This window comes from Octopus sinensis, linkage group LG15, assembly GCF_006345805.1.
Source record: "Octopus sinensis linkage group LG15, ASM634580v1, whole genome shotgun sequence".
In the NCBI taxonomy this organism is placed as follows: Eukaryota; Metazoa; Mollusca; class Cephalopoda; order Octopoda; family Octopodidae; genus Octopus; species Octopus sinensis.
In genome coordinates, this window is record NC_043011.1 from 33,242,136 (window position 1) to 33,254,635 (window position 12,500).

Genomic DNA, 12,500 nt, shown 5'->3' on the forward strand with positions numbered 1-12,500 from the left:
AGGCACAAGGCCCGAAATGTTTTGGGAGGGGGCCAGTCGATTAGATCGACTCCAGTGTGCAACTGGTACTTAATTTATCGACCCCAAAAGGATGAAAGGCAAAGTCGACCTCGGCAGAATTTGAACTCGGAAGTAAAGACAGACGAAGTACTGCTAAGCATTTCGCCCGGCATGCTAACGTTTCTGCCAGCTCGCCGCCTTACGGCAGAGAAAATATTCTTTTCGATTCTGGGTACAATGCCCGACTTTTTTTGGGAGGGGGCCAGTCGATTAGATCGACCCCAGTGCGCAAATGGTATTTAATTTATCGACCCCAAAAAGATGAAAGGCGAAGCCGACCTCGGCGGAATTTGAACTCAGAACTTAAAGACAGACGAAATACCTATTTCTTTACTACTCACAAGGGGCTAAACACAGAGAGGAGAAACAAGGTACCACGCAGTGGGACTGTTGTTTTTGTTTTTTCCCTTATCCACGCAGAAAATATGAGGAAGCCATTGTAACTGTCCGTGTCGACTCACAAATAAGAACTTTGAAGACATATTTTCGTAGATCGCAGAAACGAGAAATAAATAGAAAGAAACAAGAGTGAACTGGTATTTTTGAATGAAGCTTTTTCGTTATGAACCATCAATGGAAATGTCTAGAACAGAAGTTTGCGATTAACTTTTGGCTTCATGAGGCAATGTAAAAAAAAAAAAAAAACCTCACTTCACAACTTTTAGCTTTTGTTTTAGTCATTGGATTGCGGCCATGCTGGAGCATCGCCTTGAGGGTTTTTAGTCGACCGAATCAATGCCTGTACTTTTTTTCCGAGATAGACTTTGCCTTTCATTTTTTCGGGGTCGATGTAATAAATACCAGTCAAGCACTAGAGTCATTGTAATTGACTTGTCCCCCAACCCTCCGCCTTAAAATCCCTGGCCTTGAGCTAAAATGAAACCATTAAAGGCTGACAGAACCATTAGCACAATGGAGAAAAAAATTGCTTAGCGACATTTTTTCGGCTTTTTACGTTCTGAATTCAAACATTGCTAAGGTCGATATCGCCTTTCATCATTTCGAAGTTGATAAAATAAAGTAACAGTTTAGCAATTAGATCGTTATAATCGACTAACTTAATCTCCCAAAAATCGTTGACTAATGCCAAAATTAGAAAAACATTATCATCATTATTTTCAGATACAGTGTATCTTTTAATCTTTTATTCTTTTATTTGTTTCAGTCATTTGACTGCGGCCATGCTGGAGCACCGCCTTTGGTCGAGGAGCAAATCGACCCCAGGATTTATTCTTTCTAAGCCTAGTACTTATTCTATCGGTCTCTTTTGCAGAACCGCTAAGTTACGGGAACGTAAACACACCAACATCAGTTATCAAGTGTAGGTGAGGGGGACAACACACACAGACACACACACACACGCACACACACACACACACACACACACACACACACACACACACACACACACGCACACACATACATAAATTAGAAAGTTTGGAGATGATGTACAGGCATTATATATTAGAAGAAATGAGATACTCTGAAATCCTGATGGTTTTATATTTACAGATATTTATTAAATACTAGCAGCATAGCCCGGCGTTGCCCGGGTATGTAAGAGCCCCTAGTAGGCAACGACTAATCCCAATCTAGTCCTTTCCCTCTAGGGAACGAAGGGGCATGTGTAGGTTGCAATGTCTTCTCTTCACTCCCAAATAACTATCAAACAGCTATCGATAATTCAACCCAACCTATTCCTACCAGGAAGAAATGACATTCGAGACTTTACCCCCAACACCGCCACTTCTGCTAATAGCTGCTGCAGCCCCAAGTTATTCGAATACTTTTTTTGTTTACACTTTCTTTATAACTACCACTCCAAACGTTTTACCTTAAATTTTTGACGTACCCTAAGGGTCCTCGGACGCTACTTGCAAACTCTTGGTTTATTATAAACCGCTTTTGTCGTGTGCATCAAAAAACCTTTTCCATTCGTTTGTTCAGTTTGGTCACTTTTGACTTTTTCGTTGTTGTCACTTACATTGCTGCCCGCTTTTTTGCCGTTTTTGTACATTTTTATTCATTTTGGGATACTTACCCCACGTGTTCCGAGAGTTAAAAAGGTCGATTTGCGTCCCCTAGACAGTCTGTAGAAAATGTGTTGCGTATAAAAAGCTTAGATTCTCGACCCATGTCTAATTTATCGAATTTTTTTCAGAACTAGGGGAACTTTTCAAAATTTTCGCTGCGTTAGTTTTGAATTATGACATTGGGCTATGTGTGTGTCAAGTTTCATCAGAATCGGTTGAAAGCCGTGGTCAGGGTGAGGGTACAACCTGACAGACACACAGACACAAACTGCCGTTTATATATAGAGAGATAAAACCATCCGGATTTCTTCTAATACACACACACACACACACACATATATATATATATAGATATATATATATATATATATATATATACGGTGGGCTTCTTTCAGTTTCCGTCAACTAAATCCACTCACAAGGCTTTAGTCAACCCGAAGCTTTAGTGGAAGACACTTGCCCAAGGTGCCACGCAGTGGGACTGAACCCTGAACCATGTGGTTGGGAAGCAAGCCTCTTACCACACAGCCACTCCTGTTATATTTTTCAAAGTGTCCTGTCTTTATCTTTTCCGTCTTATTTTCCAAGTGACTCCGTCGGATACGACGGCGAGTGTTCCAGTTGATCCGACCAATCAACGGAACAGCCAGCTCTTGAAATTAACGTGCAAGTGGCTGAGTACTCCACAGACACGCGTACCGTTAAAATAGTTCTCAGGGAGATTCAGCGTGACACAATGTGACACGGCTCTCTCCTTTAAATTACCGGACAAAATTCATTTTTGTGAGCTGAATTTATTTACTTCCACCATGAAGTCAAAAGTTAATCTCGAACTTCTGTTCTAGACATTTCCTTGGTGGTTCATAACGAAAGAAAAGTTCATTCAAAAAGTATTTCTATTCCATTCTATTTATTTCTCCTTTTTGCGATCTACGAAAATAAGCTTTCATAGTTCTTATTCTTTTCTACTCTAGGCACAAGGCCCGAAAGTTTGTGTGTGTCGGGGGGGGGGGGGGCAGTCGATTAGATCGACTCAAGTACGCAACTGGTACTAAATTTATCGACCCCGAAAGGATGAAAGGCAAAGCCGACCTCGCCGGAATTTGAATTCAGAACGTAAAGACAGACGAAATACCTATTTCTATTTCTTTACTACTCACAAGGGGCTAAACATAGAGAGGACAAACAAGGACAGACAAACGAATTAAGTCGATTACATCGACCTCAGTGCGCAACTGGTACTTAATTTATCGATCCCGAAAGGATGAAAGGCAAAGTCGACTTCGGCGGAATTTGAACTCAGAACGTAACGGCAGATGAAATAAGGCTACGCATTTCGCCCGGCGTGCTAACGTTTCTGCCAGCTCGCCGCCTTTTTCAAAGTTCTTATTTGTGAGTCGACATGGACAGTTACAATGGCTTCCACATATTTTTAGCATTGATAAAAAGAAACAAGCATATAAACAAATACTTCGTCTTCTCCTTCTTCTTCTTCTTCGTTTAGGCACAAACCAAGATCCGCTCTTACAACATTGGTAATAATGGTTCCAAATTTTGGCACTCGAGCAGCTATTTTAGAGGAAGACGGCTAGTCGATTACATCGACTCCAATGCTCAACTGGTACTTATTTTATCGAACTTGAAAGGATCAAAAGCAAAGTCGATATCGGAGGAATTCGAACTCGGGGCATAAACTGGTGAAAGAAATGCCTCTCAGCACATCGCCTGATGTGCTAACGATTTTGCCAGCTCGCCGATAATGACTAATAAATTTTGACTTCATTCGCAAGAACAGTGACCTGTTTTGGTTTTTGTTAGAAAGTTTTATTTTGTTTTTTTTTGTTTTTGTTTTTCGTCTTTTGTTTCCTATTTTGCTTTAGTTCGTGTGTACGAAGAATATTCTGGAAGGCATTATCTTTGTGATTGCCTATGCAATTCAATTGCTCTATGTTCATTGTTGTCATTGTTGCTGTTGCTGCTGTTGATGATGATGATGATGATGATGATGATGATGAGGAGGAGGAGGAGGAGGAGAGAATGAAGCTGATGATGATGATGATGATTGAAATTATCATCATCATGAAGATGGTGAAATTGAAGATTATGTGATGATGACGATGATAATGATAACGATGATGATGATGACGACAACCAGAGATGATGATGGTGACGACGACGACGACGACGATGATGATGATGATGATGATGATGATGATGATGATGATGACGATGATGATAACGACGGCGACGAAGGTGGTGGGGGTTGATGCTAATGCTCTTGAAAATAAAAAATATGGACCAAACAAGTTAATTTATTTATTTTTTTTCTTTTCATTTTCTTTTCTTTCCGTTTCTTTCTTTTTCTTTTTCTTTTCCTAATGTATTATGCACTAAACCGACTGATATAGAATTGTGTCAGTCGTTAGATCGCCAGTTAGAATGCCTTGCGTTCTGAATTCAGATCCCGCCTTAACCAATGTTATATCTTTAATTCATTGAGAGTTAGACAATAATATTGTCATTGATAACGCAAATGTATAAAAAATCAGAAATTTGTTTCGTTTTAATTTCCCTTCTTTTATTCTTTTATTTGTTTCGGTCATTGGACTGCGGCCATGCTGGCCACTGGCTTGTTTGTATAAAATCCACCATAAATGTTTGATTATATATTGAGAGTCGATGATTGTATTCCACTGCTCTCGCTCCCTCCCCTTCTCTCTCTCTCTCTACATGTGTCTGCGTGTGTGCATGTGTACATATAAACATACATACATATATAGCGCGAAACCGATTGGTAAGATCGGCCGTAATGAATATATAATACTGTACATTTCGGATTATATGTGTGTGTGTGTGGTGTGTGTGTGTGTGTGTGTGGTGTGTGTGCGTGTGTGGTGCGCGCGTATGTATGTTATATATATATATATGTATATATATGTATGTATATATGTATATATATATATATATATATATATATATATATATATATATATATATATATATATATTATATATATTATTGAAGTAGATAAATGAATTATCTTATTACGGATAATTCAAATGATAACCGAAACCTGTGGTAGCAAAAATCACAACAGAAAGAGCACGGTTGAAGTTACGACCATGGGGCATAAAATTTTGTTAAATCTTCGTCCAGCTCCATTCTTTCCTACACTTAATATATATGTATATATATATATATATACTCTCCCAACCTACTCATGATGGGAGACTTCAATCTACCCTGTGTTGACTGGACTACAAACTGTTTGAAACCAAGCACTCCCGCCTCAACCGCTGACAAAGAAGCAGCAGAGTCACTTTTCGACTTTACGAATGAGTTTTTCTTGTCCCAACTTGTCCTTGCACAACAAGACATCAGAAGAACATTTTGGACCTAGTGTTTAGTAACCACACTAACACTATACATAACGTTACAGTGGAAAAAACCCTTCTTTCAGACCATGACATGGTTCTCTGTAACATGAAATTCCACCAGCCGAAAGCTAATCCTAGTGACCTCCCTCCAGCCCACCCATTTGATAACATGGATCTCCATAATGCCAACTGGGATGCAATCAGGAACGAGCTATCACATGTTGACTGGTCCTTTACACATACACACATCTCCACCAACCATAAAACATCTTGGCAGATCTTTGTAGACACCGTCACAGACATATGTGCAAAACACCCCACCAAGACCTGTGAACAAAAAGTGCAGAATCCCCAAAACAGAAAAACTATTATCAGAAAAATAAAAAGAACAAACAAAAAAATTAACAAACTAAAGTACTGCCAACAGCAACACACACATTCGACGGCTATCGCACTGCTTGAATCCAAAAAATATAACCTTCAACAATGCATGAAGACCCTCATCAATAACCAAAGATCAGCTGAGGAGAAGTGGGCCATTGAAAAAATCAAACTCAACCCCAAAGTGTTCTTTTCATTTGCGAGGAAACGCAGGGTCACTGTCTCCATTGTTCGCCCTCTAATTGATGAAACTGGCACTCTCCAAGATAATGCCAAATCCATGGCCGAGATACTGCAGAAACAATACTGCTCTGTTTTCAGCAATCCTGATATGGCCGATCTGGGCTGTATCAGTGATGTCAACCCCCAACACACTATATCGGACATAACGTTTAGTGCCCCTGATGTCTTAGCGGCGATAAATGAAATAAAACACAATTCAGCAGTAGGCCCCGATAGGTTCCCTGCTTGTGTCCTGAAGGTGTGTCGACACCAACTTGCATCTCCCCTTGCTAATCTGTGGAGAAACTCACTGGATGCTGGCTATATTCCAAAAAACCTTCTGTCCCAGTCTGTTGTCCCAGTTTTCAAAAAGGGAAACAAGTCCCTTGCAGTGAACTACCGTCCGATCTCACTCACCTCTCATATCATCAAGGTATTTGAGAGGGTGGTGAGATCTCGAATAACCCAATTTCTGGAAAGCAACAGACGGCTGATCTCTAACCAACATGGGTTCCGCAATGGAAGGGACTGACTAACGCAGCTCCTGCATCACTTTGATGACATTTTGAGAGCTTTGGGAGAGGGCTCCAACACCGATGTCATCTACCTTGATTTCAGTAAGGCCTTCGACAGGGTCGATCACAAGATCCTATTGAAAAAACTATCCAACATTGGTGTCTCTGGAAAGTTACTGAAATGGATCAAGTGTTTCCTGACATGTTGTAGTTGAAGGGGTAAAATCAAGCCCAGCCAAAGTCAGTAGTGGCGTTCCGCAGGCACTGTGCGGGCCCACTTCTTTTCATCATCTACATTAAGACATCAATGATCATCAAGCACAGCAACATAAAAATCTTTGCAGATGATTCCAAGCTACAGAAGGTCATAAATGAGGCGAGTGACCGGACATGCCTTCGTCAGATCTACTGGCTGTTATCCAATGGGCAGAAAAAAAAACAATATGCTGCTGAACGAGGATAAATTTGAGTTAATCCACTTTGGAAAAGAGGATGCCCTGAAACTCCCATACTCCCTTCCTTCAGGTGAAACTCTCGCGGCGTCCAACAACATCAGAGACTTGGAGTAATTGTGGACAACAACATAAGCTGGGCCACTCATATAAACCACCAAAGTTGACATGGCCCGCAGATGTGTTCCTGGATTCTCAGAACTTTCCAGTCGAGAGATATCAACACCATTATCCTTCTCTTCTCCACTTTTGCCCGACCCCACCTTGAATACTGTTGTCCACTGTGGTCTCCCCACACAATACAAGTATCATAAAAGTTGAAGCACCTCAAAGGGCAATCACAAGAAAGATAGATGGCATGACAGGCCTCGACTATTGGGGTCGACTAGAAAAGCTAAAACTTTATTCTCTCCAACGTCGTCGTGAGTGCTACATCATCTGCATGATGTGGAAAATATTCCATCAGCATTGCCCAAAATGATGGTGGCATCACCTTTAAGGTACACCAAGGCTGGCCCCGTGCCATCCGCCCAAAACAAAAATCGCACTCTCATCTCATAACAACAATACGGCACAAATTATTTCACCTCAATTGGCCCCTCTCTCTTAACATTACACCCAAAACACATTAAAACAGAAACGACCTATAGGGTTCAAGAAGTCTTTGGACAGATTCCTTCAAGAAATCCCGGATAAACCCCCTACACCCGGATATGTCTCTGTAAAACAATAACTCTCTACTTGAGTGGGCCATAGTGCCCAAATTCTGACTGAAAGACTTCACCAGTGTGCTATAAGTTAGACATGGTCTGGGCCAATAATGGCCGCAAACCTATCAAAGTATCAAAGTTATATATATATATAATATATATATATATATATCTATATATATATATAATAGAGTGGTAAAAACGGTAAGATAACAAAAGAAAGAAGAGACCTCAATATTATGTAAAGAGGAATCTATTTGTAAAATAATATGTGACAATATTCGGTAGCCAAGATAAAACTCGGCATCCGAAACTCAGAGTTTTATCTTGGCTACCGAATAATTGTCACATATTATTTTTACAGATACACACACACACACACACAACATATATATATATATATCCTGTTCTTGACTGAAGATAAAAGGCTTCGAACGACCCGTCCGTGTTTTTTTTTTGTATCGTCTATCTGGATGTTTTGTTGTCCCGTTTTGCGTTCTTGTCCCTTTTTGTATTTTATTTTATATTTTTTTAGCGGCGTATGTACACTTTGTTCTCTTATATGTAAGTACACATTTCACTAAATCTTGTACGACTTTTTTCAAAACTTTCTCCCCACTCTCTCACAATTCTTTGGCTTTCTTACTTTGCACTTCACTATGTCCCTGTCTCTCTTTTTTTTCCTCGCCACTCCTTGATTCTTCAGTCTATCTACTTCTTCTACACACACTCTCTCTCGCTCTCTCTTCTCCCCTCCTTAATTCCTTTGTTCCCCTTTTTCTCTCTCTTCTCTTCTCACGTGACCGTTGGCCAACCGCTAGCCCTTTTGCGTTTGACTGTGGTCACTGCCACGTCGATATTCTTCCCTCTGCCGTAAGGCTTAATTTCCATACACGCCAGCTGAATTCAATTCGTTCCCAGTCGAAAGACGCCTGTTGTTATTATTATTATTATTGTTTTTTTATTGTATTTTGTATTTATATTCGTGTAACATCGTCTGTTTTTCTGTGCTTGTTTCGTATACATTCGTTGCTTTTTTCCCAAGGAATCTAATGCTCTTAGTTTAGTTTTTCCTTGGGGCTGGCCAGATTGGAGCAATCTCAAGATTAATCAGCCGAAATTGCGAGGATGATCCGGTTCTTGACTGAAGATAAAAGGCTTCGAATGAACCGTCCGTGTTTTTTTGTATCGTCTATTGGATGTTTTGGTCTCGTTTCGTTGCGTTCTTGTCTCATTTGATTTTATTATATATCTATATTTATATATATATATATTATTATATATATATTTATATATTATATATATATTATATATATATGGTGTGTGTGTGTGTGTGTGGGTGTGTGTGTGTGGGTGTGTGTGTTGGTGTGTGTGTGTGTGTGTTTGTTGTGTGTGTGTGTGTGTGTGTATGTATGTATGTATGTATGTATGTAGTATGATGTATGTATGTGTATGTATGTATATATGTATATATATGTATGTATATATTATATACATAGGCGCAGGAGTAGCTGTGTGGTAAGTAGCTTGCTTACGAACCACATGGTTCTCTGTTCAGTCCCACTGCGTGACATCTTGGACAAGTGTCTTCTACTATAGCCTCGGGTCGACCAAAACCTTGTGAGTAGATTTGGTAGATGGAAACTAAAAGAAGCCCGTCGTATATATGTATATGTTTGTGTGTCTGTGTTTGTCCCTCAAACATCGCTTGACAACTGATGCTGGTTTGTTTACGTCCCCGTAACATAGCGGTTCGGCAAAAGAGACCGACAGAATAAGTACTAGGCTTACAAAGAATAAGTCCTGGGGTCGATTCGTTCGACTAAAGGCGGTGCTCCAGCATGGCCACAGTCATATGACTGAAACAAGTAAAAGAGTAAACGAGAGTAAATCTTATTAATATTTAATTGTAAAAATATAATAGGATTTTTTTAAAACAGAATGTTTATAAGGGTCCATCCTAAGTAAAATGAGAGTCAGAGGGAGTCCAGAAGTAAAAAATACCTTTGACAACCACTGGTTTAGTCGAACATACTAATCCCAGTAACTATCTTTAAGTCTGGTACTTATTCTATCGGTGTCTATTACCGAACCGCTAAGTTACAGGTATATAAAAAAAATGCCCAACACCAATTGTCAAGTGGGGCCCGCGCGCACACACACACACATACACATATGCACGTACACACACACATACAAACGACGGGCTTCCACACCGTTTCCTTCTAGCAAATTCACTAACAAGGCATTGGTCGGTCCGGGTTTATAGTAGAATAAATTTGTCCAAGATGCCACGCTGTGGGATTGAACCCGAAACCACGCGGTTGCAAAGCGAGCTTCTTAACCACACATCCCTACCTGTTATGTTTTTAATGGTATGTTTGATTACATTGTATCACGTGTCCTTTCCTGATTTAAAGGTGACAGGGTATGTGGTTTGAGGGAGGAGATTTGACCGCAAGTCGAGTATTCGTATTGAAGCTCAACATCCAACTGTGGATCGTATGGACAACATCAACAATAACACCAACCACAGCAACAATACAAAGAGCCTTCTTGATTGCAGAGAAATCTGACGTAACTGGACCCGGAAGTGACGAACGATTACGTCACACAAGCAGACACCTGCTTAGGTTGATGTTTTAGCCGAAGCCTGAAGCACTTTTTTTTATTACGCTGTGTTGCCTCTTCTCCCGCTCATACACACGCATTCTCACTTTTTCTCTCTATCACTGTACGTATAAGCAAGCGAACAGCAGTAAACAGACACCTATATAAAAGATAATAAATATATACATATATTATACACATATTATATATATATATATATAATATATATATATAAACATATTTTAATATATATATATATAAGCATATATATATATAAACATATTTTAATATATATATATATTTTACCTATATATCTATAGATTTTATATGGTGTGTTTTCCGCCTTGCGCTGCTATTTTGCAAAAATTATCTTTATCGGTAAGTAAACATTTATAACCAGTTACACAATTATTTTCATACATACTCGTGTTTCTTTTTGCTCTCACTCGGTAATATTAAGCAATATTGTATTGTGTATGTATCAGCTTTATTATCATTATTATTTACGATGTAAAAAATATCAGTTTCAGGTGCGCGTTGCACCTTATGTTTAACGTTCGTACAGCTGTTTTTGATGTTGATAAAGTACAATTTTTATTATGTTCAAATGCTTTCTTTCATGTTATTATCGTAAAATATTATTGTTCGTGTTCTTGTGATAAATATATTATGAATGTTATGACGATGCATTTTTGTTATTTATTGTATGTTTAGATTCTTCTCCGTTATTCAGATTATATTTATACGTATATAATGGTATGTTTTCTCTTTTAAAATGACGATTGAAACCTTTTTCAATTTAATTCATTATTTTTATCAGCTTAAGGCATTATACTTTCTGTCTCCAACCTCTTGGGCCTTTATAGCCAATAAAAGAATGCTACCTTTTTTCTATTTTCCTTTAAAAACTTGTAGCGTTTTAACAGGTGACCTTACTGTTTAAATTATTATTAAAAAATTTTTTTCCTACGTAACTTCATTCATAGTTTAAAACAATGAATCAAAGAAATTGACAAATGTATACACTTAAGCGTATTATAATATACGTTTAGTGATAACACTTTTCTTTTTTCTTTCTTTCTTTCATCAGAACTGAAAGATAAACATGAATGAACCGAACAAAAGGCAATAACAATGACAACAAGACGCTCGTTTGATTCACAAAGCGAATCTTGTTACTGAATGTTATTGTTTGAAAATGTTCTCATCTGTTGTTTTTTTTTTATATACGTATTTCCTACGTCAGGGCCGGATTGAGTCCAACTTATGCCCTAACAACAATCCGACAAAGGTTTTTCTCATCGACCCTTCCATTGTCTTCCAGAGAAGACTTTAAGATAATAAATATTGAATTTGAAATGATAATAGATCAACAAATTCAGTTTTCTAGATTATACCACAAGCTAGGCCACACAACTATATTAAGTATAGCCTTTTATTTTATTGTTTTCCTTTTGTTGTTGTGTATGGTATTTACTGAAACAACGGGAAGAGATGAAAATTTTCGTAACTTACATAAAAAAAAACCAACCTGTTATTTTATATCTTTTGCACCAAGGTAAATTCGACATTGAAAAAAAAAGAAAATCAGGGGTACTTTCTTTCCTTTGTACCCTAAGCATGTTATTTATTTATTTATTTTTTTTTGTTTGATAATTTAATATAGGTACATGCCTTACACAATGAACAAATTCGTATATGGAAAAATCCAATGATTTTATATTCTTTTATTTCTTAACCCCTCCACTTTGTGTGTGTAATATATATAAAGCGTTTGAAAACTTCGTCTTTAGTTCCATTCATTAACTCGCTTTGTGAAGGAAGAAAATAACTAGTCAGATCTACCCTAGAAAGCGCTGTCGTCCATCCTTATAAATACTCTTATTGTTGCTAAGTAGCAGGTCACGTTTGATTGAGCAGATCTACGTTCAGATCATCCCGTCTTTTTACGGATGTTTAGATGTGCCATTTATGAAATGTGTCGCTCTTTTCTCTCTCTCTCTCTCTCTCACTCTCTTTTCCTAAAGGCGGTAAGGTGTTATTTGAGGAAGATTGACTGCTATTTCTAGCATGTCTAGCTACCACGTACTAGCGACGAGCTCTTTCGTTGGCTAAAACAATCTAGTGGACTCCCTCACAT

At 38.4% G+C, this 12,500-nt stretch overlaps 1 protein-coding gene across 1 annotated transcript in view; it reads left to right on the top strand.

Moving 5' to 3' along the window:
* The first annotated feature begins 10,672 nt into the window (after positions 1-10,672).
* LOC115219642 (BTB/POZ domain-containing protein 17) overlaps positions 10,673-12,500 on the top strand; it is a 194,197-nt gene continuing 192,369 nt past the window's right edge. Inside the window, exon 1 of the mRNA XM_029789804.2 lies at positions 10,673-10,738. Within this exon, the coding sequence (XP_029645664.1) occupies positions 10,688-10,738 (51 nt within the window). The 5' untranslated portion in view covers positions 10,673-10,687. The remainder of the gene's footprint in view (positions 10,739-12,500) is intronic.